The sequence below is a fragment of the Oculina patagonica genome, chromosome 5 (assembly GCF_052425735.1).
Source record: "Oculina patagonica isolate OP01 chromosome 5, crgOcupat, whole genome shotgun sequence".
Taxonomy (NCBI): Eukaryota; Metazoa; Cnidaria; class Anthozoa; order Scleractinia; family Oculinidae; genus Oculina; species Oculina patagonica.
This window is the reverse complement of record NC_135762.1, coordinates 10,128,208-10,153,232: the sequence shown is the minus strand read 5'-3', so window position 1 is coordinate 10,153,232 and position 25,025 is coordinate 10,128,208. Positions and strand designations below refer to the sequence as shown.

At 40.6% G+C, this 25,025-nt stretch overlaps 3 protein-coding genes and 1 pseudogene across 5 annotated transcripts in view; 2 read left to right on the top strand and 2 right to left on the bottom strand.

Annotated features, from left to right (window-relative positions):
* The window catches only part of LOC144655377 (fibroblast growth factor receptor 4-like), a 92,256-nt gene that overhangs the window by 875 nt on the left and 66,356 nt on the right, over positions 1 to 25,025 (bottom strand). The gene's annotated exons all lie outside the window — the stretch shown is intronic.
* The window catches only part of LOC144655370 (fibroblast growth factor receptor 4-like), a 92,538-nt gene that overhangs the window by 22,377 nt on the left and 45,136 nt on the right, over positions 1 to 25,025 (top strand). The gene's annotated exons all lie outside the window — the stretch shown is intronic.
* Positions 1,216 to 16,697, bottom strand: LOC144655378 (fibroblast growth factor receptor 4-like; annotated as a pseudogene). The gene is made up of 15 exons (XR_013571081.1): positions 16,618 to 16,697; positions 13,891 to 14,206; positions 13,120 to 13,455; positions 12,077 to 12,403; positions 9,981 to 10,279; positions 9,336 to 9,577; positions 8,910 to 8,991; positions 8,008 to 8,277; positions 7,123 to 7,322; positions 6,097 to 6,388; positions 5,116 to 5,417; positions 4,194 to 4,390; positions 3,310 to 3,553; positions 2,317 to 2,444; positions 1,216 to 1,508 (listed from the first exon to the last, which is right to left on the bottom strand). The product of XR_013571081.1 is annotated as a fibroblast growth factor receptor 4-like (transcript).
* The window catches only part of LOC144655367 (fibroblast growth factor receptor 4-like), a 48,388-nt gene continuing 44,230 nt past the window's right edge, over positions 20,868 to 25,025 (top strand). The window contains exon 1 of the mRNA XM_078515607.1: positions 20,868 to 21,337. Within this exon, the coding sequence (XP_078371733.1) occupies positions 21,256 to 21,337 (82 nt within the window). The 5' untranslated portion in view covers positions 20,868 to 21,255. The remainder of the gene's footprint in view (positions 21,338 to 25,025) is intronic.

Genomic DNA, 25,025 nt, shown 5'->3' with positions numbered 1-25,025 from the left:
TGAGTAAGGTTGGAGTCGTTTGGCCACCTAACCCAAGTCTGTACGCAAGTAATCAGTGCTCGAAATTGGCGGTTGTCCGGTCGTCCGAGACGACTAAAAGTGCGTTCGGGCAACCAGTTTTTTAGAAAATTATAGGCCTGGTTGCCCGAGAAAAAACCGCCGGACAACCAGAGAGCTTACACGACCATGAACACGCAACAGAATAAACAAAAGAAGTTATAAATTTAAAACATGAAAATAGCTTTAAATACTTCTCTTCTAATCGATGGAATCAACCACCATAGGCCATTTCCGAGTTACCCTTTGCCTCTGTTTCAAAACGAGTCTACGTGCGAAACCATTCAAATGAAAATGAGTTTGTTTTGTATGAAAATGGACCTGCAGGTGAAACTTATTTTCATATGAATGGTTTCGCACGTAGACTCGTTTTAAAACAGAGGCAAAGGATAACTCGGAAATGGCCTATTCTTAGAAAAAGGAAATCGAAGGTTCTCTAGTTTGTAGAGTTCAATTAGCCAGCAGGATAAGCTTGCCGAGTTGTTTTAATTGAAACATATGTACAGACCTCGTCGAAATATTTTGGTGCACGCGTGTTGAAAGTGTCTAATAATTACGCATGCAGTTTTACATGACTTCAAAATTCACAATATCTTGTCGCTTTTGAATGTATTTCTTGCCTTCATCTTGAATGAAAGTCAATTCTGAACAAAGTTTAATTCAAGCTTCTTTCATATGTCAGTCTTTAGTTCGGAATTTTTGGCTTTTTTAAGCGAACAGATTTGGCATCCACGTGTAATCCGAGACGCATCTTGTCTGAGAATAATTTATATTTCAGTTAGCTGTTTGAGTTTAATGTGTTTTTGCTGGTGTAGGGATTGATAAAATTACTACACCGCTTCTCAAAGCACAAAGGAGTATTTTCATTAACGTTAAAAGTAAGTTTAAGTGTCGTTGTTTTGTTTAGGATGAGCTGTTTTTACACCGCTGTGAATGTAAAATAAATCTTATCGTCTCACAGCCTGAGAACAAAAAATTTTAACCAAAAAACATACAACAATACGGACAACCAAGACCTCAGCAGGGCAACCAAACTCAGTGGTTAGGTTGTCCGGCATTTGCCATAAGGACAACCTGGATTTTTTTCTAATTTCGAGCACTGCGCAAGTACGACTTGCAACTACTTGCGTACCGTTTGGCCGGGGCTTTTAAAAAACCTAACCGCGTTTTATCTTATACAACAGACTCTTTCGATTTAGTTATTTTCTTTCCTTTCCCTGTAAAGTTTGGCGCGAATCTCGAGGGGGTCCCGAAGTGGCCTAAGCTCCGCTACTGCAGGCATCTCGTCAGCAGCCTCATCCAATCCTATTCCACTCTCGTTCCCAGACAAGCTCCCATTGGCTGCTGGCTCCAGCATTCTTTGGCGCTCGTCTGGTTCCAGTTCCTGCTCGGCTTCTGCGTCACGTGGTAATGCAGGGAGGGGACTGTTCGCTATATCCTCACTCGATTGCCTGAAATAAAACGTCGTGTTTTACAATAAAGATTGGATACTGCGTCAGCTATGACTGGCTAAAAACACATTTCATACTACAGTCCTGTTGTTTCACGAGTGTGTTATGTCATTAGGGATAAGGAAGCCAAAGCTATGTATTGTACTGCCTTTAAAAAACTCACTTACAGAAAGAAAGCAATAAATGTTTGTGTTTTAAGCACTGCTCAAACAAGGTGTTTTATTCAGATTCGCTTTTTGTTTTAAACCTGATAAAACGGTACTGATAAAAACACAGGTTACTTGAAAACACACAAAGGACTATTTTAAGATTTTCTGAAATGCCATTGTGCCTTTTCTGTTGCAATACATGGCTTTAAATTTATTGTATTTCATTAACATTTGAATTTGTCGAAGAAAGAAAGATTCTACTTTGTTCTTTAAGGAGCACACACAGTGGACGGTAAGTGGTGGGTATTTTAAACAAGAAGGGACAAGGTTACCCCTGACCACCCCCTCTTTCAGAAACCATCGGAATTGAATTTCAATTTAGCACATGTGCGTTTCCGAAAAACTTCGCAGTTAAATAAACAAGTTTGCAGAGTTTTTTTAAAACAGAAAGTATCGCGTTTAAACTACAGCAACTCTTCTGAAGACGAGGAACTTCGTATCTTGGTAAAGGATGAAGGTAGTTCTAAGACTTTGGTGGTACAACAAAACAATGTCATCTAATCTAGCTGATCATTGTCTTTATTCTCGTTAAGTGTCTGACAATGTGTTTACAAAGCTTGTCAGGAGAAATCAGGTTCTAATAAGTCTTAAAAGCTAACCTGTTTAAACCAGCATAGCCTGAATGTGTCAGTGTGAATCCTGAATCAACTGGGTCCATGTAGTAGTCGTGTCTAGGTCTGGTTGGTCTGTTTTCTTCTGATAAGCTGATGTAAGCTGATGACGTTTGCTGTGGAGAAAAAGAAGACCTCATGTGTATGAGACCGATCATTTTTTTCTTTTTTGTTTTAAGCGTTTTTCGATTGACCCAGGCACAATGAATGTGTTTGCTTGGTGTTTCGTTCACCTGCTCTAACCAATATAACCAATCAGAGCTTTCATCCTGTTTTACTACCAATCAAAGGCAGATACAAAACCAATCGTGACTTGGCTTGCGCTCGTTTTCCCGCACTTTTTGGCGCGGGCTTCATGGTTTTACTTTTAGGCTTGATTGGTTCATTGTGATTGATTGACCAGTTGAGATTTCTTTGAGTTTAGTTACTTTGGGTTTGGTTTTACGAACGTCATTAGAAACCGGCTCTGTGAAAACACTGAAACTGGTCTATTAAAATATCGAATGAATCATTCACAGTAAGTAAAAAGTTGTAAAGGCAGTAAAACACAATAAATACCACAAAACCGTTCAGGGATAAGCCGAAATTGGTCAAAACACAGAATGATAGACTGGAAACAGATTGTAAAAGATGTAAATTGTTTTCAGTTATCACGATTAGGCCCAATTTTTGACTCGAATTTAGTCTAAAGCGTAAAACGTAGACTACGAGCAGTCCCTTTTTTTTCGCAGAGTCCGTCGAGCTTGAAGCGAATTTTTTTTTTTTTTCGAAGAGTCCGTCGAGTTTGAAGCGAAAAAAATTACGCGTCTCTTCAACTGCGCCAGGGAAGCAATGTGTTCTACTTTGCCGTTTGTGGGAACGTTGCGTTGATTAAGAATGACTTCAGCTAGTTTTCTTCCATTTTAATTGCATTTGACGAGTTTGAAATGCCGCCGAAAAGCGAGTATACATTAAGGGTTTTGTAAATGGGCCAAATGTTACCTTAGATGCGTGTAATTCTAGTATCCTCCCAATTCTTTCACTAAGCTGCAAAAACGTCGGTCGTCGCTCCGCGTTCTGTTCCCAGCAGTCCCTCATGATAGTGTACATGTCCAGTGGGCAGTTATGAGGCTGTTCCATACGATGGCCGTCACTTAGGAAGTCCAGCAACTGTTCTGTAGGGATCCCAGGGTACGGCGTGCCGCCAAGTGTGAAGATCTCCCACAAGCAAATACCAAATGACCAACTAAGAGGCAAACACAAAAAGGTCAGATGGACTTTTTGTTGAACTGGGAGTCCTATATTTTTTCAAGTGGACCCTACCAACTTCTAAAGCACGCACTAACAGTGTTACATTTCGCGGTTGTTGAACTAAAAATTGCTATATTAGAGCACTGAAACTGTTAACGATCATCTTTGACTGCGGATGACTCGGATGAAAACGGATTGCAATTTGAAAAAGTTAGGCAAACGTTTTCAAGTTGTTTCCGCGCGTCTTCGAAATATCGATATTTATAGCCGTAACTTTATTTCTATCCGCAAATTTAGGTTATATACTCCTTTAGATGTTCAAAGATAATGTTTATTTAGGGTTAAGTTGCCTTTCACTAAAACGTTCCCGTTTCCTTTGATTTTTGCTAAGAACTTTCAAAATAACGCTCACAATGACGATCAGAAATTAAAAGCGTGAACACTAGAATTATTTGTGCCATGGTATTGCGTCACCGGGGTATAAAACGAAACCAATCAGATGTAAAATGAAGAAAATGCAAATCTGTTTGACCGACCATCTGATTGTTAGCAGCACAATTAACATGTTAAAGTGAAATCAGTTGTGCACGCCTTTCGGATTCCCACAGTAAAACAAATGACATCGCCGTACTTACACATCACTCTTTTCCGTGTACAGTCTGTCGAACAAAGATTCTAGCGCCATCCACTTGACAGGCAGCACACCAGCACTTGTTGCCTTTACGTACATATCGCTTTTGTATACATCTCTAGCGAGACCAAAGTCGGCAACCTTTATGACATAATCCTCTCCGACAAGAACGTTCCTGGTTGCCAGGTCTCTGTGGATACACTGTTCACAGAGACACAAAGAAAACACAGAGAGATCAATACGTAATTTAACGTCCCCATTTAATAGAGAAAAGCATCCCCGAATTTCCCTTGTTTTTACCAACTGACAAATGGGTAACCTGATTCTAAAACGTTCCGAAATATCTTAACCTCATATGAGAATCAGGCTGAATAGTGGAAAGGAGCACCGGCCCAGTGATTTAATATAGCGCGTTGGATTTTGGATTGAATGATCCGAGTTCGAAGTCTCTGTGTTGTATTATTGGTGCCCTTCTTTACTCTATCAAAGTTGGAGGCGCGGTGGCCTAATAGTTAGTACGCTGGACTCCGGATCGAGCGGTCCGGGTTCGAGCCCTGTCCGGGGCACTGCGTTGTGTTCTTGGGCAAGACACTTTACTCTCACAGTACCTCTCTCCACCCAGGTGTATGAATGGGTACCGGCAATCGACTAGTATCCCATCCAAAAAGAAATGGAAATACTAAAGGGGCCATTTAATGGAACATACACGACGTAATAGTTGCAAGAAACTGATGTGAACTTTTTTTTTAGCTGAGCTGATGGGAACTTACTTTAACTGGATAATGAACGCTTCCATGTTTCTTTCAATATTTTTCCTTTGCTTAAACCTAAACTGGGGAACGGGGTGTACGTTTATTTTGTGAATTGCTTCCTTTCCAAAACTACATATTGCTACAGGGTAATCGTAATAAATTGCTGAATCATACCTTTCTAGACGCCAAAAACTCCATTCCACGAGAAACTTGATAGGCGAAAACCACCAAATTTGTGATCGTAAGTTCAACCTCGGGGTTGTTCGTCGTTGTGACCCAGGTCGGCTCGTAAATTTCTCGCTTTCCTCGCAAGAACTTTAACAGGTTTCCATAAGGAGCATATTCCATGATAATAAGCAGGCGATCACCTTTTGTACAAGCTCCCAAGAGGTTAACAATGTTCTTGTGCTCTCCAACGTGAATGAGAATCTTCAACTCCGAAGCAAGGTCTTTGAACTCTGTTGCCGTGGCTCCCACTGAAATGTAAAGATCCTAATTTTTTAACTGGATTTTATGTGTTCTGTACAATTCTCGTAAGCGCTCGTAAGGAGAAATTTGGCGTTAATGTTTTTAATCTCTTAATCAAACGTTGGGCATACTTTTAAGTCTATGAATAAAGAGAAGTGAAAATTAACAAATGCAGGGAATTGAATGGTTGAGGCATTCAGAGAACGTTATTGGTGGTATCGGCGCAACCTCGTACCCAGGATCTCTCTCCTCTCTGGGGGGTGGGGTGGGGGGGGGGAGGGGGAGAGAAACCCTGGCAACGACGTTGGCATCGGCGGTATCCTCACATTGCTGGTATACCAGACAAGCCGGGATCTGTTGACTGTTGAAATTATCCAATTGCTGCTGTAAAAAGCGAACTTTTGCATTGTATTTTCAGTTGATTTGGTTGTTAAAGTGCACAAGTAAAGAAGCGACCGTGGCCAAGTGGTGAGGGCGCTGGACTTAAATCCTGGGTTTCAAATCATACGTACGTAAATGAGAAAATGGGGAACAGAACCAGAAATTGATACTAGAGAGGAGTACAATCATACTATACGTGTAGATTAGATATATTCGTACAACCCTCCTGCCTTCCCGGTACACCGCCAATAAAAATTGGAGGGATGGGGGGGGGGGAGGGGAGGGGTAATATAAGACTTAAGCTACCTTTGAGTGTCTTTACAGCTACAGTGGTCTTGACATAAGGTACTCCTTTAGAATCCTGGTACATTTTGCTGCTACTGGATCGACGAAGCCTTTTGGAGCGTCGCCGAGCATTCTCGGCGCTTTTGTCACGAGGATTGAAGTCCGATATTCCTATGGCCTCCGCTTTGATGACCTGTCCGAACGCCCCTGATCCCAGCACTTCCCCAAGAACGAGCCTTTCCTCTGGAAACTCCCAGACTGGGTCGTACGCTAGATTATCGCACTGCTCATGGAGTGTGCGATTAAGATCAATCTGAAATAATGAATATATGAAATTCATATATTTGAACTGCAGGATGGAGAAATAGTAAAGAAGATCATCGCAGTTATTAACGCAACTTACGCAGTTGCGAAAAGAGCGCCTGAAAAAAATTAGGCTTGCCGGTCAATCAAAAGATCAATCTATTCTAAACAAGGACAACATGTCTTTGTAAAGTGGTTTTAATTAGTTTTTTTTAATTAGTCTAGTTTTGAGTTTGCCTTTTCTGGTCAGAACTTCATGCAAAATATCTTTAATCAATTAGAATAAATAAGTGTTGCGTTCGGGAACACCCTGAGATTTCATTAGTAGATTAAACCAGAGACTAACTAGTGCCCTCCGCAGACGAACACTATCGCGTCAAGTGAATCAGAACTGAGAAAATTTAGTTGGTGAACTGCAATGACCGATAGAAGGCCTTAGAGCGCGTGACGGCCGTGCGCGGTTTTCCGTGCACTACGGCCGAGAAATGATAACCAAAACCGACAATAAATCAGTTTCAATGTTACTCTATGTTTAATTTCTACCACCTAATTATGCTAAAACAATTAGACTTTTTCGCTGAACTTTGCGCAAGTCTTATTGTTAGATAAAAACACAACGCCAGGCCTGGAAGCGAAAAACAGTTTCGAACCAAACTATAAAAAAATAATAATAAAACAAACAAACAACACAAGAAGACACATTTGGTTTTTTGCAATTCCGTTGAGAATGCAAAATCACATTACCTCATGGTGCCCATCAATGTACGGGAAAAACTGACTGCGGTACTCTTTAATTTGCTGTCGCTGGTGATGAAAGAAAGCGCAACAGACGATCGCCAGAATAACAAAGAGAAACAGGAGGCCTCCGACTACACTCAGAGCAATAATAATCTCTTGTTTTAGTCCTTGTGGAGGTTGCTCAGATGGTGGAGGATCGGCTGACACTGAAAATAAAAGGGAAAAATACTTTTCTTCTTCAGTTTAAAGAATGAGAAATTACACTGTGGACAATTTTGCAAATGGGTTCGTCAACAACCTAAGAAGAAAAACTCGTATTACGTACAAAAGTTCATTTATGGCTGCTCTCACATATATTTAATTAGTTTATAGCCGTTTCGAGAAAAGTTTTCCTACAGATGCGTAGAAGCGTAGGCGACTGTGACGAACGATATTATAGGAATGGCAGTTTACCGATTCACGGTGTTTTACCGCGAACGCATTTTCTTCCGTCCTTCGCCCTAAAAGACCATGAACTTTGATCACATTCTCGTCCCCATAGCCCTTATTGCTTTTCTTAGCCGGCGAAGCCTTGGCACGAGAAATAAAGGGCTCTGTGAGGGACACAGGATTTTTGAATTAATTCGAATTTTTTTGATTGGCTGTTTGAAACAAAGACTTCTTGAACGGCAGTCAAAAACGCAATGACTCTCTCGTGCATTCTTTTAAAACATCATGATTGCACACATGAAGACCGGAAGTCCTAGAATCTAGGACTGGAAATCCTGTGTCCCCAGAGCCCTTCGTTTCTCGTGCCAAGGCCTCGCCGGCTAAGAGAAACGAAAAGGGCTTTGGGGACGAGAACGCTTTAATCAAGCAAACGTGAGCTACAACTACCGGTAATAATCTTACCTAATTTTACGTATGCATATGCCACGTTCTTTGAATTGACTGCCACACAAAAATAGATTCCCAAGTCGTCTTCACTGACAGAATCAATGGATAAGACAGCGCCTTTGCTACTGTGCTCTTTGGGAGTCATTGACTTGTTCCCATTCTCTCTCTTCCATTCCACTGTTGGCACTGGGTTTCCTGTGGCCTGACATGTAATGTTCCACGGCTTTCCCAGCTTTACAGACAGAGTTTGGGATTCCTTGTTCGGGTTAACAATCACAGGATCCTCTGAAAAACAATGAAAGCAAAAATAATTTGCCTTAATTTCTGAGAGGGACATTCCCTTCAAGAGCTTTAAATTTCTGAATTTTAAAAATATTTTCCGTTAAAATTAAGCAGGGATATTGGGGGATCATGGAATTAAATAATCAATTCCACCACTGTGAAGAAACAATGCAGTACACTAAGTTAATCACACTCGTGAATAAAGTCATGAAATATGTATATCCACAACAAATTCTTGACTGACTGACTGACTGACTGACTGACTGACTGACTGACTGACTGACTGACTGACTGACTGACTTCTTGACTGACTGACTGACTGACTGACTGACTGACTTCTTGACTGACTGACTGACTGACTTCTTGACTGACTGACTGACTGACTGACTGACTGACTGACTGACTTCTTGACTGACTTCTTGACTGACTTCTTGACTGACTGACTGACTGACTGACTGACTGACTGACTGACTAACAGTAAATCTTTATTGTGCCTTACACTCCAAAGGGAGGTATTGGTCTAGTTACAATAAAGGTGTTATAGCAACTGACTGACTGACTGACTGACGGATGGACGGGCAGATGGGCAGACCGGACTTACTGACTGACTGACTGACTTTTAAAAAAATTCTTACCCAAAACATCCAGAAAAGCGGTGGCATTAGTTTTTCCTCTTCTGTTCACAGCAATACATGTGTAAAATCCTGTATGAAGACCCCCGGGGGGGGGGGGGGGGGGGGGGGACTCGCATATGAAAGTGACGGGGATGCTCGTCGTCTCGCTTAGGGGTGTAAATTTCGGATTTTTGGTCTCGCTTAGGGTGTTACGGGCAAAACGCCAATATTTTAAGCCAAAATGGTCTCGTTTAGGGTTACACACGAAGAAATATACAAATATAAATTCTATTCTTAGTTTTTTGGTATCTTCAAGAGGTCAAGAAAAGCTTGAGCCACACCCAGAATGGTCTCTTTTAGGGGTTCTTTTTAAAATTTCTGACGAGCATCCCCGTCAGTTTCATATCAGAGTCCCCCGCCTCCCCCCCCCCCCCCGGGATGAAGACCATTCTTAGGCTTACAAATGACCAATCTTCCAACTTCACTTTTAACACGATAGAAACCCTGCACCAGGCTGTCACAGGACACTAACCTATGCAGCTCTCCAATTTCAACTTCAAGAGAATGATTGTCTTTATACCATTGTACAGATGGAACAGGATTAGCTGAAATCTCACAGTGCAAATTTGCAACTGTTTTATGGTAAACAGTCTGGTTGAGAAAGGCGAGTATGCTTGGCGGGAAAACCTCTGAAAAGAGAAAAATAAAAGGGAATAAATCTAGACCATCAAAGAATTAGAAGAAAAAAAACATAATTTTGACCCGGCATTCATTTTACCAAATTGGGTATACTTCTCACATGCCTGTCACATGATCCTGATATTAATCATACTCACATTCAAGTTTTAAATAATGTCCAATCTGACTATCTTTTTGGGAATGAATTACTGAGTTACTGAATTCATTACTTTGTTATTGGAAGGAATGCTTGGCCAGTTTTGACTGTGAAACAAAGGCAATAAGCAACTCAGGGGGTTCTTTATGATGGTCAAGTTTATTCTTTTACCTTTGTAAGCCCTTGGTAGCCAATCAAGGCAGGATTTTGTTTATCTGGGCTGTTTGCAGAGTTAGCAAATAATAAAAAAAACTTACTCTTGACTGTAATATGTTTTGAGTCATTCATTGGTTGGTTAGAAATGCAATCTCGTGCTCTACACGTATAGGTCCAGAATCATTCACTGCAAGTCTTTCCACCACTAAATTTGTCCATGTCCTGTCATTCTCAGCTGCCCATGTTATATTCACTCTTGGGTCAGCAGCAGACGACAACTGTCGACCGTCTTTGTACCAACCAATCATAGTGCCTTTGCACACCGCAACACATCTGACTTTCAAGGTCTGATCTTCATTGTATTCCTCTTGAGAAGTTGTTATTTTTAATCTGTCCATTCCTAAAAGTAATTCAAAAGAAACAAATAATTTTAAATTAGTTTTCAGTAACTACCTTATTGTTACTTATTTTCGCGGGAACTTAATTTCGCGAAAATGGAACAGGCATATTTTGCGGGACTTAAATTTCTTGATTTGGCCAAAAAAATACATTTAAAGAAACTAAATTTTGCGAAAATTGTCAAAATACTGGTCTGCATTAACAAACAGTTTGTCTCAAAATTGGCACAACTGATCATAATTTTCCACAGCAATAGTTTCCAATGACACTGAGCAAAACCATATAATGAGACATAACCGGCTTATAACAGTTTGGTATGTTCCTTTGTAACAAAGTAGAGCTAGTTTGACGACTGTACCAACTTAATTGGTTTTGTTCAACCGAAATATTGGGCCAAAATAAATTTATAACATCAGTCCCTAGCTGTTTGATCAGCCCTGCATTTAAAGTTTGTTAATTATGTAGTAAGTGAGAGGCGCGGTGGCCTAATGGTTAGCGCGCTCGACTCCGAGTCGAACGGCCCGGGTTCGAGGCCTGGCCGGGGCGCTGCGTTGTGTTCTTGGGCAAGACACTTTACTCTCACAGTGCCTCTCTCTACCCAGGTGTATAAATGGGTACCGGCGAATTTACTGCTGGGGGGTAACCCTGCGATGGACTAGCATCCCATCCAGGGGGGAGTAGCAATACTTCTAGTCGCTTAATGCTACGGAAACCGGGATAAGCTCCGGCTGTATGAGCCTCATGGCTCGGACACAGACTTTACCTGACCTTTTAATTATGTAGTAAACTGACGGTAACGTTGATTAATCATAACGAATTATATAGAAGGGTATTAAAGTTCGCGTCGTTATTTTTCGCGAGAACCTTTTTTTCGCGGGTCTTTAATTTCACGGTTTTCTGAAAATCGCGAAAATCGCAAAAATTAAGCCCCGCAAAAATAAGTAACAATAAGGTACATGTTATTTCACATCATTTATAATTATGCATAGTACATGTAGAGCAGTATAATAGTCTAGTAATTAATATTACCATGTTGAACTTGATAACTCCATAAATTATTCAACCTGCATAAATTTACTTAGTAATACCCTGATATTTACCAGGCATGATATTTGATCAAGAGTAACCAGAACATGTAGCCAAATTGTGCTCTTGCATTTTGGGGGCGTGGTGGCATAATGGTTAGTGCACTAGATTTCTGGGTGCAAGCCCTGGCCAAGGCACTGCATTTTCTTGAGCATTCTCAATGACTCCTAGTGCCCCTCTTCACTACCATACCCAGGTGTATTAATGGGTACAGGCAAATTGTAATGCAGGTGGGGGGGAGGGGAACCTTGCAATGGACTAGCATCCCATCCATGGGGGAGCAGAATATTCCTAGTTGCTTTGTGCCACTGAAACTGGGATAAGCACTGGCCTAATAGGCCACTAGGCTCATGTAGAGACTTACATGTAACCTATTTGGCCTTGGAGTTGCAACTGTTGGAGCAGGAGCAGGAGCAGGAGCAGGGGCAGTTTCTTCATTCAGCCTCACTCCTACATCCCTAGAACAGTTTTTCCCTATTTCACTAAACCTTTCCTGAGTGTGAATTCAAGATGGCAGTCTCTTTCAGGAACAAAATGTACTTGCTCGCTAAAATATGCTTGCATCGAACAGGCTAGCCCTGCCCAAGATCACAGCACAGTGATCCTGAACCGAGATTTTTCAATTCTTTTCCTAATGCACACACCTATTAGGGTGCCACACCTCCATCGACATTAAAACTAAACAGCGACAACAGGCTTACACATAATTTACCACTTGCAAAGAAACTCATGGCAGAATTAACACTAGACCCTCTCGCGTTCCTTGCTAAACATCTGAAAAATGCTGATGGTGCATCTTTTGGCATGGTAAGAGTGCTCTTGGCAGTGGCCACATCAACACCAGGGGAGATTACAAAGTTTGCACTCTTTGTAATGTCGCGCCATCTGTTGTCGTCTGGCTTACATTCTGGGTTGATATTTAAACACAGGCCTGTCTGATGTTGCCACGTAATTTTTGGTAATGGGTTGGTCTCACTCACTTGGCAATATATTTGGTTTGTTATCCAAAAAGATTTTGTCTTGTCAAATTTAGGCAAAGCTGTTTGAAAATAGAAAGTCAATAACACTGAATAATTACAATGTACTTGTACATAAATTTGCATTGGAAGGTGAATTAAATATCACTTACAGTGTACAATGAGCAAGCTGGCATCCATATAATTATTATAAAATAAAATATCAATTATTATACTGTACAGTGACAAAATGTTATAGTGAATAGATATATGAAAGACATGCATATGTGAACTGCAGATTAATGATCCTCAAAGTGTGTAAGCAATTTAAGCAATTGCATTTTTTTGGCCTAAAAAATCAAGGCTTATAACAACAGGATTTGAGCCCATGACCTTCACAATACCGGTGCACTGCTCTACCAACTGAGCTATGTCAAGCCTTGATGTGTTGGGGGCAGGGCCATTGGAGGTTCTAATGTCCCGCATGTGGTGTAGATGACATAGTGAATATATGAAAGACATATATAATTTATGTGAACTATAGCTTACTGATGAAAGAAAAAAAACAGGTTAAAAAATGCAATTGCCCAAACTTCAAATTGGAGGATATTGCTTTTGCCAGACAGACTGTCCTCAAAATTTGGTCAACTGTTCATTTTTCGGACAACCTTTCAGCCTCTGGCATTATCCTCTAATTTTCATCACACATCATATCTCCAACACAAATGACAGTTATTGACGGTACCAGTATACACAATTAATACCATACCCAGTGAAATATGCATAATTTTGTACTTACTGTAAATAGAGACTTCGATGGTCTTTTGGTCTCTACCTTCACTGTTTGTTGCCACGCATGTGTAGTTTCCATTGTCTCTTGGGAACATTGTGCTCACTATAATAAGGCGGCTCTTTGACAAAGCAATATCCTCATTGTTTCCTTCTATAACTTGATAATTTTGTCCAACACAGCTATTACTGGCATTTTTTAAACATGGCGACATCTGTTTGCCATTTTGTAACCATGTAATTTTAGCCACAGGGAAGCCACTGGCCTCACATCTCTCCTTCATCTTATTTGGCTCATTGACAGTAATAGATGGATTTAAAAGTGTGATTGTCGGTGCACTGAGACCTATAGAGGGAAAAGGGAACCAAATTAACTGTTAAAATGGTTTAAGCCAAACATGCAGAGGGAGAACAAATTACATTTTACTATATCTAATCTACCATTATATTACACACGCTTTCAGTGCCAGTTACGTGTATAGCTATCTTTCTACATCCATCTTTCAACATCGTTTTTCAACATCATCTTTCGACATCATCTTTCCTTCTGCTGTTTGAAAGAGCCAATCAAAACCAATGCCTACCGGTGTAGGTTTCATGCAAATGAGCCCACATGTTCAGAAGGTCATGCTAGTGGGCTGTGATTGGCGAGTGTGTAAGCCCCTAGCTTGATAGAGTTCTGGGGCTGCCCAGAGGCATGTAACTGGCCAGGCCTTAAGATTAAAACTTTGCCTAAATTACACTTAGCCACATCTGACCAGCTAGTATTAATAAAGCTCACCACTCATGACTACCAAACGTGGATGATAACTGGATACATGTGTTTCCCCTGTAAGACATCTGACATTTGCATGAAGTGCCACCTAGTGGTGTGGTTTTTGCGTTTTTAATCATCAACACTGAAGAACTGTCAGTCTCTCTATATGTTTGGTCGACAGGAATTTCCACATAAGTGTCCCCCTCTTCCTTGAACCACTTGAACGACAGGTACTTTGCAAAACTATGCTTAATGTCAACTACACAAGTGAAATTGATACTTGTCCCAGCCACCACGACTTTCTTTTTAGGAGTCACTTCTGGACAGCACGGTATTACCTCTAAAGACAAAAGCAGAGATGATAATGTTCATTATGAAATAACAGAGAGATGCAGAATAAAATTGTCAAACCCATTTTCCTCAGATACTGTAAGGATCATTTTTGTCAATTGAAATCAATTTTTATATTAAGTTAGCCTGTTCCAGGCGTTCGGTTAGTTGGGAAGCGCGAAAAACGGCGAGCGAAAAAAATAAGGGGAGGGGGGCGGGGAGGAGGGCGAGCGAGAGAACGCCTGTGAGCATTCATAACAAAAGGTCTTTCCGCCCACTTCTAGACCTCCGACAGGGCCCGAGTAACATGAGCGCAGACATTGAAGCTTGTGGTTTTCAGTTGTCAGTTTCAATCAGATTTCTGACAGATTTCCCGGTAAATATTATTTCTCAAGTTCTTCCACGTTGGGAAATGCATTTTATCGTCTGCGTTTAAATGTCTGCACTCGGAGTCTTCTGTAAGCGAATTCGCCGAATTGTCAGTCCGCCCTTCAACGTGTTGCAGGTTTTGTCAAAAAATGTTAAGTGCCAGGGGAACAAGGTACCGAGAGTTTCTTTATTTAATTCGGTTTCAAGCAAAGATTTAGTTGGGTTTTCTGGAGCCGAGAGTCTGGTGTTGGCCGACCTCGCAAGTTCTTTTGGACATGAACTGAATCCCAACCCACGTTTTCCTGAAATTTGCTGTTTAACCTGCGCAAGAACACTTGCAAGAACTCATGCCAGCGTTCAAAAATTATTCTCGGGGATTGTCGAAAGAGAAACGTCTTAAAAGCGGCAAGTGAATGCAAGATCGCCGACGCGCGGGAGAAACTCCCTCCGCGAAGCGTTCACACACTTCAGAAAATGAATCTACAAGTACCATCAACCACACAAAGTAGATCGCGGCGCTGCTTGGCTCTGGGTGAAAGCTATTTTGGACCAGATTGATTCAGCAATGAATATTGAGGTGGAACAAACTGTTATCAAGATGAGTTTTACCGCTACTGTTTACAAATATTTTCGAGGCCGTTTGAATTTGCCCGGAATTTTCTCGTTGCTGTTTTACGTTTTTCAGTTTCTGAATGTTTTAGCTTATGTTGTTTTGATTGTCTGCTGGCTGAAGCCTGTTTGAATTCCTGGCTGAGAGTTTCGAGGAATAAATAGCAATTTGTCAATAATACAAGCATTTACAAATTTATCTTTTTGACGGACCGCATTCGACTTCACTTGTAACGTGTCGTTTTAATATTTATTTTAAAACTAGAAAGTGCTTTATGGCATGTATATTTATTTTAGCGAAGCTTAGGTTATTGTATTTACTGAAAAGCAATTATCGTTGAAACTGTGTCATTTTGATTTACCGTCGACATAACACGCGGAAACAGTTGAAATATCAGACTCTTTCCAAAACCGGTTGGAAGTATACCGAAAAACTACTCCTTCATAGACCAAATTAAACAGTCTTCCTGTTCTTTGCGAAGACTTTCAACCAGAAAATCCTTCAGTGCGTTGTTTACTGCTGAGTTGAACTCTGCGTGACCGTCACTTGCCGCAGCCATATCTCATTTCACTTCAAGATGAAGGACGCTTGATTGTTGACAAAAGGTGTCAAAATTGACCAATCAGAGGGTATACCAGAATCTGGTATACCGGAACTAGCTTTTGTTAAAAATGCTCACAGGCGTTCTCTCGCCCCCCTCGCCTTAGTCCCCTCCCCATTTTTTCGCTGGCCGCTCCTCGCGCCGCTTCCCAACTAACCGAACGCCTGGAACAGGCTAATATTAAGTCTCTGATTTAACCATTCCCTGCACTAGGCCTTGAGACTATATAACAGACCATAGCCTAGCCAAAGACTACAAAAATTTAGGTTTTGGCTACCAGGTTAGGCATTCCTACGTACTTTGGCTAGTGAAAAACTCAAAAAAGTCAACAGTTCTTGATAGAAGTCATTATATCTGACTAGCGAAAAAAAAATGGCTAGTAAAATCTGACATGTCACTATTCAATAAACCAGTGATCTAAATATAGTTAGTCTCGAGCCCTGCATTCTACATGTAAAAGGAGAAGCCACGAGCCAGGCGGCCCACACTGCCGGAGCTTATCCCGGTTTCCATAGCATTAAGCGGCTAGGAATATTTCTACTCCCCCCTGAATGGGATGCTAGTCCATTGCAGGGTTCCCCCCAGCATTATGTCGCCGGTACCCATTTATACACCTGGGTGGAGAGAGGCACTATGAGAGTAGTGTCTTGCCCAAGAACACAACACAAGTGACCCCGGCCGGGGCTCGAGCCCGGACCGCTCGATCCATAGTCCGGCGCTCTAACCATTAGGCCACCGCGCCTCCCGCATTCTACATGTAATTACCCATTATTGTGAATTTGGATGTGGAAAAATATCATAATCAAAATAATTCCAAAGAAGTGCTCTGGGTCAAACTTACCATAAAAAATTTCAGGTATTAGAACAGCAGACCGTTGTATAACAGTGCCCAAACTATTCCTCGCCTTACAAAATTAATGTACATTCCACGGTCAGTCAGCTAGATACCGTGAATGGTAAAGACTTGCTTGTCAAGCGTAACTCTGCCCCCAACAGGTATTTGTTGATTGTTTATGTTATGAAACAAAGTTGTAATGGCATTTGGATCTGTTGTGCGACAGCTGATAGAGTATGTTGGTGGTTCCATTGATCTCTATGATTTTATTCTCAACCTTTAATGAATTCTGAATGAAGGAAAAGCCTGGTGAAAGGAAAAAATTAATACCTTATTAGAATACATGAAATTTTCGCGATATGTTAATTTCGCGTTTTTGCAATTATTTTGCATTTTGAATCACTCTAGCTAGTTTCGCGTTTTTAAGTAAGACACAATTTTACATTTCCTTGGCAATATTATTTAACATGCCTTTTAATTAAATAAAACGACTTCATCAAAGGAGCAACAACATAAAAATTAACAGTGTGTAGTGAAAAATTCATAAAATAAGGTAATTAAAATTACATAGAATATCATAGCTTAAAATAATTTAATTTTATTACTTTATATTATAAGCGCCGAGTCAAGTTTTCGGTCGAATTTGTGTTTTTTTATTATGTCATGATGATTCTGATAAGGATGGACTAGCCTGTGTAGTTTTTGAGCGCACGTTTGGGAAATGCCAAAGGCGCAAACGGCCACGCTAGGGGGAAAAGTGAGGTGCCTCCACAGAAACCCACCAAAATGGGTTTGCTGCCACAATTTTAATTAATTAAAACTATGCCACAGCACTTAATCAACTTCAAAGTTCTGTCAAAATAAATTAGTGCAGGTACAAAATCTGAAACTGTTTATTCTCGCCTGCAGCAAGAAATCAACAATATTATTTCCCGGCCGCAATGCGATTGATCAAGAAATGTCTTTGGGACCAGCAAAAACTTTGGCAGAAAACGTAATGAAAAGAGTTACAAAACCATCTCGACTTTTGGGGAAAAATTATGATAATGTATGGTTGGTGTGGCAAGAAAGCTGGATTTGCATTAGCCATTTTATTTCAATTTGTTAGGTCACCGAAAGAATTTAAGCGAATGCATATTAAACAGCTGTCAGCAAATATGAAAGCTGTCTCAAGTTTACCAGCCCTAACAAGCTGGAGTTTTTTTTTACCGAATCTTGGCAAAAGAAATTTCAGTTTAATGTTCTGTTTACAGTGCTGTGGTGACAGGATCCTGAGCCTGCAAACACAAATGCCATTCCTCCACCTTCAACATGATCGCCCTTGTTACAACTTCCCACAAGCTCTACAGACCTGCGCGTCTGCATGTTTACAATGACTAGCTGACAGTTAGAATTTCTACAACACCCAAATTTTGGATGACAGACATATTTCTTTTGCAGAAGCACCTGATAAATCCCTCAGGGCGTCCACAGCCAATCAAAATTTACAGGTTAATCCCTCATGGCCATTCCAGCAAATGCATTTTCAATTGGTGGGTTTCCAGGCAGGCTCCTTCTTATTTTTCCCGCACATGGCTGTCTCCCTCGGCTTTCGCCTTGTCCAAATATGCACAAATATACATGCAAAACTACATAAACAGGTACGTGCTATCCAGGCTAAGGATGGGCTTGATTCCAAATAAAATTTGTTAATGAACGTGCTGCTACATCCCAGGATACCTAAACTTCAAGCCAGGATCTGAGCCAGGATTCAAGCCAGGATCCAAGCCAGGCTTGAATCCTAGCTTGGATCCTGGCACGAATCCTGGCTCAATCCTGGCTTTATTATTATTTTATCTCCCTGCATCCTTCTGCTAAGCTAGCTAAGTCCATGCCACAGCTTGCAACTTCATGGACCACCCTCTCATTCTGCTCAGTGAATCTATTCTAACTTGGGAGAATTTGTACGACAGTCATAGTGTGACTTATGTAGCATCAGGGAGGTCTTCACCTAGTACACGTTCAGATCATGTAACTACTCTGACAACAAAACAAAACTCGTGGCTTTAAAATTTTGTCATAGTGAAAGCTATACCGGTAATCTACAAAACGGTGTCTGGGAATATTTATGATGTTTGTTTCAAACTCTTAATTGCAAAGCGTACCAACAAACTGACTACACACTATCTAAACACTATACATTGCATTTACATGTAGCTTTCATTTAAGATTGTTGTTGAGCGTTGTAACTGATCAGTGATGTTCAATGTGGTTTCAAGGACCTGACAAATTGTGGAATGAATGCGTTTAGGGTTACACAACGCCACACGACCGATATTGACACGGAAGAGTAAAATATTAAATGATAAGATCATTATCGATCCACCCGCGACTACAGAAAATCATTGAAACAGATTAAACAATAATCTGACTGACCTGTACATAGACACGACCAGTTCAAGAAGAAAACAAACTGACAAATTAGGAAGAAGCTTGAAATCCTACAAGTTGCTGTCAACGCCATTCAGGCACAAAAGAAGTCAGCTTTTGAGTGTATTCGGTAAGATTAGCCGCAGCGCGCGTCTTGCACTTTCAGTACGTGACCAAAATCCAAACATGCAGTCTTCGGCGTGCCATCTGGTTGGAATCGAGGCGTGTTTCATTGTCAAAGAAATTCTTACAGATCTGAGAAAACTAAAACCAGTTTTCGGCTACCCAATACAATTCATGATCGAAATATTCGACGAATATTTCGTCTTCATCGATTTCGATTTTTTCTCGATATTTTTCATCCCGGCCTGTCCAATCGATGAAAATCGATCATCGGAAACCAATCGATATAATCAATATATTCGATAAAAGTCGATAGTCCTCTTAATTGTATCGATTTTTATCGATTTAATCGATTATTATCGGTTACAATAAATAAATGAACCGTTTATCAATTCTTACAACATTTGTAAGGCGATACATTACGCATCCTTTCACTAAGTTAGTCAAATCGAAGTTCTGCGCCGTCAAACAAAGCACGAAATGAACGTACTAATAATAGAAGCTATTGTGCGGGCTACCACGAGTGCCCATTCTGATGAAATCTAAATCGCCGTTTTATGATTAAACAAACGTCCAAGAGTGTTGTAATTTTGATAAAGTTCCCGGTAGAGTTGGATACCAGTGAAAGCTCCTGCGAACCTGTGATAGTTAAGCCCAGAGTGAAGTCGGAAATGGCTGGGCCTCTTCTTAATTGAGTTTAATAGGACAATGTGCGAGCCAGCGAGCCATGCGAGCCAGAAAAATCCCAATAAAAGGCTAACCGCAAGCTACCTAAACTAACTGTAGGCTAACCAGAGTACTATTTAGGCTAACCGAAGTGCTATTTAGGCTAACCAATGTGCTATTTAGGCTAACCTGAATGGCTCGCATGGCTCGCATGACTCGCGAGCCATGCGAGCCAGAAATCCCTAATCCCAATAAAAGGCTAACCGCAAGCTACCTAAGCTAACTGTTGGCTAACCAGAGTGCTATTTAGGCTAACCGAAGTGCTATTTAGGCTAACCAATGTGCTATTTAGGCTAACCGAAGTGCTATTTAGGCTAACCGAAATGGCTCGCATGGCTCGCTGGCTCGCACATTGGCAACACCCTTCTTAATTGAAGAAGTCGGTAATTTCAGAAAACGTTGTTTAACGAATCCGTGTCTGTTCACATCAGAGATTATGGAGGGCTATTTAGAGGGTATTGTCCACAAATCACGGGTTTCAACTGACTAAACATTTCGAAGAGAGTTTTGAACACACTTTCAATCAAGTGTTTCGTAATTTTTACACATTTAGAGGAAAAGCAGCAATTGCACAACAGATCACTTTTTGTGAAGAGGAAAAAATACAATAGGTTAGACTCAATTGCCAATGCCTAGTGCAAACGTATCTGAAATCATTATTAAGTACTATTAAACGATTGCAACTGACAATCGATATAATCGATAAAAATCGATGAAAATCGATGACAGTTGATGAAAATCGATACTCACAACTCTTTGGTTCATCGATTTTCATCGATTTCCGATATCAATCGATTAATTGCTATCGATTATTATCGATTACCGAATTTCATCGATTGGGCACGCCGGGCTCAATGAAATCCACATTTGCGTCCATTTGAAGCTGTGTGCATACATATACACGTGAGACAAAGATGGCGTCGAAAACCGTGATAAGGCCTTTTAGGATAGAAGAAAGCAGCTGCTTAACGAACGTGATATACATACAATACACGCGACGACTTGACTAAAAATGTCAAAACCTGGCATCAGTATTGGAGTTCCATTGCGAAACTTGTGTCTCAGTGTCTGTTTACGAAGAGCACGAAGCAAATGCTTGACTGTTATGTTTTCTGAATTTTTCTGACTTAAAACTTTTTCAAAAAATGTTTTGCTGTTTGTTCCAAGCCGGTTAAAATCATGGAAAAAATTATGCACATCCCTCACTCATTAACTTATCTAAATATTCAGTAATTAAATACATGCGTAGATAAACGTAACAGGCTCTTGGTAAAGCAGCTGGTAACAGAACAGAAATTAGCTTATTCCACAGTTCTAGAACATTTTATACATGGTTTTGATGGTTCGTCCACGAAAGGAGTTGTTGTACTTGGTCAAAAGTACAAGATGAGTGCATGTTCTTATCTGCCGATACGATTCGTCACTGTCTTGGCGTGTGCTGTTATCCTTCCATCGGCTCCATACGAAGGTAAGCAGGCAAACGCTAGACTTCCCATTCCCATTTGTTATCGCGTTTAGTTTACGTACAACCACTAACTAAAAACGATAATCAACATACTCAACGCAGTCAAAATATGGTTGTTATTCACTCTTAAACCTGCTAAAAGTCGTTTGCTTCTCGTTTCTGGTGCGCTCGCTGACTCGCACTTCGCGCTCGCTTTCGCGCTTCACGCTCTGTGTGCTCGACTTGTTGGCAAGTCTAAATTGTGTAGTGCTAGTGAATAATTTTTGGGGAGTACTACCGTTGATCTTCTCAATGAATTTCCTTTCTAAAATTTCGCGCTGCTCCCCAAATAACCGAACGCCTGGAATAGACTACTGGTCGGCACTCTTGCAATTTTAGGCGTATCATAGAGAATTCAACAAAAGATTCAAAATGGCGTTTTTCGTTTCCAAATCTGTTTTAGTTCCGTAGATATTTAAGCTTAAACAAAATTCGTAAAATATGCAAATTAGGGGGACTGATGACGTCATCTACTCAACCAATTTTTTTTTGGTCAATTTGCTGCAGAGACCAGTGAAACTTGGCAGACTAATAGATCTGCAGGTGACACACTTATAGTTACAATAAAATTATGTTACCCTGGCAACTCACTCTTTTCCAGTCCCCATCAATCTGTTTTTAATATTTTAGAAATTTTCAGTTTGGAAAAAAATGAAACCCGGCCAAGACGTCTACCTAAACCATTTATATGCTTGCCAGAACATGCATATCAAGTAGGCTTTTATAGATTGTGCTAGCATAATTTTTAGCATAATTTGAGCAAACTGGCATAATTTTTCCCAATTAGCACTGCTAGCATAATTCGCATATTTTGATAATTATCGGATCATTTTTCATCCTATAATTTGATCATTTTTGATTTCAAGTCCTAAGCACACGTTATTCGATATTTAATGTTTTAGTACAATTAGTAGCATTTGCAGTTCACTGATCCCGGGGACTGGGGACTGGGGCCTGGAGTGCACCGGAACCGGAGGTCACATTGTAAACCATGTCAGCCCCAGTACCTCTCATTAGGCAAGGCTACAAAATGGCGTCGGCCATGCCAGTCTTGCCAGATCCGAACGAAAACTTGTAACGTTCTCAGTCTTTTGCAGTCAAGAAAGTATTGCTTGTTCAACCTTCGTCGGCTGCCGCAGAAAGAGTTTTTAGCCTGCTTTCGGCGTCTTTCCATGAGCAGCAAGACAATGCACTAGCAAGTGTAATGCTGCAATATAACAATCGCAGACAAGCTACATGAGCGTATAGACTAGTACTAGTGTGCATGTAAACCTGAACCACATGTTTATTTGAATTTCATTGTGGTATTCGTTGCGTTTCTTTCTTGTAGACCAACGGCTTCTAAAAAAAATATATTTTTTGGACTTTTTTGCAATTTTTTCAAAGAGCATAATTTAAAAAAAGTGGCATAATTTGGAAAAACGAGCATAATTTTAGCATAATTTGGCCAGAAAAAGAGCAGTGCTACCAGCATAATATGCTACTTTTACTAGCACAATCTAGAAATGCCTAATATCAAGGCATCATTGGCAAATATCAAAATGGACTGCGAAAATTGGCCAGGAATAACTTTAGCATCAGGGGTCTGGAACTCAGTATGTTGCCATAGTGACCAAATTGTTAAATTCATATTGTGGAACACAACTAGCAGAGTGTTACTATAAAGAAGCAAACATTTCCGATACAAATTAGTTGAAATAATTATCTCTATCTTCATATTTGATCAAAATTTGGTTGAGTCCATGACGTCATCGCATTTCAAATTTGCATATATTAAAACTTGAATATCTCTGGAACCGGGGGGGGGAAGGTGACTCTATTGTTTCCAGTTGTTTATTCGTGACCGACTCATCACTGCCAGTATGACGTCACATGGCAACGCGCGAGCGATTCCCTCGGTTTGGCCAGATGAGCGGGATTAAATCGCGAGTACGCCACAACAGAGGTCCAGAAAAGCTTATCATTAGTGCTTATATCGCTATTGTTCGCTAATTCTTTCCCAGTAGTTAGGTTTGATGCCTTAACTTTCTGTTTGTATGATCTGTTTCTGTTTTGTATCGCCCGTTTTCCTGTAATTTGGTTATTATTTTTAACTCTTGAACGGGACAATAGGCGGGACCGCCATTTTGCTTTCGGGCCAAGTGAAGTCCATCAAAAACATCCACCTTTTCACCCAAACATTTTTCTCAAATCCGCTTCATAATAGGAGGTTTTACTCCTTGAATATTAACGATTAATCTCCGGGTCCTTCCGTGTCGCTTGAGTTAGCCAAACTTCATGTCTTTCCGTCCGAGTGCAAAGGTATAATTTTTATCCAGAACATGTCAACAACGCCGATCGCTGCTTCGCGATCTCATGTAGAATTCTTTTTCCATATATTTTTATTCGCATTCATTGGCTTATTATAATGTTTTACTGTTGGCATCTGTGCAGTTCTGTTGTATTTTGGGGCTTTCCTTGCCGTGACGACTCTTAAATTTCATTAATTGCATACCTCCTGAAAAAAATAAATAAATAAAAAGAAAAGCTTACAACACGGGGTATTTCGAGTCGGGCACCTATCCAAGAGTTAACCCCGCCCGGCAAGCCTTAACTTTGGCCAGCTTGAATTGAGCAAGCGCTCTCATTGTGGTTTGAACGAGGAAAAACGTGTTGTGCGAAATAGACATGAGTTCAAATTCGTTGCCGCAAGACAAGTAGTAAAAATTACCGATTAATAAAGACTTGAGTAAAGTTATTGTGTGTTGTTTTTCTATAATACCCAATGAAAGCGCAGGCTCCATCCGACCTGGCTGAAGTTAAATCCTGTCGGGCGAGGTTAATACATGGATGGGTGACCAACTGGAATTACCGTGTAGCGCCTTTTTCCTCTTGATTGCTCCGATTTTCACCTTTAAGAGGAAAGACATGAAGATCCACGAATGCTGAAAGTCTGATACTGCACGTACATCAAGAACCGTACATCCTGTGCCAAACCTCCTATTCTCTTACAATAAAAATTAAATTCGCTGTGCAAGGACCCTCGAAAGCTCGACCTGTTTACAGATTTCATCGATCATTCTACACTTTGCGAAGGTGTTTCTGTTGATTTAAAAAAATGAATATAACGTCTTATCTACCAAAAAATAGCAGAAGAGAGACGGTTGCATTCGCTAACATCTCTGCATTATTGACTTGAGTAAATGAAGGAAGGCAACGGAGTAAAATGCCACATTCTTGACTCGTTTCTCGATTGACGCTTGCCCGCCATCTTTAATATCACTCATGCGAAGCGTGACGTCATACTGGCAGTGATGATTGAACCAACATTTTCCTTAGAGACACCTTTCCCCCCCCCCCCCCTGCTCTGGAATGAAAAGAGATATTTGAAAACAGTAAATAGCATTTGTTTTCGCATACAGAGTACTTATTAATGTTTTTAAACGGCGTAGATAAGAAAGACGCGATTTTCACCATTGTAGCACTTTAATCACAACAGCTCTGACAGCTTATCATTTAGAAAACGTTTGTACTGTTAATCGAGGTTGCTCTAGAAAGGGCCCCTCTAGAAATATATTGTAAGGCAAAACTTTGTTGTTAAGTGTGCAATTCACAGTTATTTATTTTCCTTGGATGAAGTCATCCCTGGGCAGTTACTTTGTGTAACCGACAC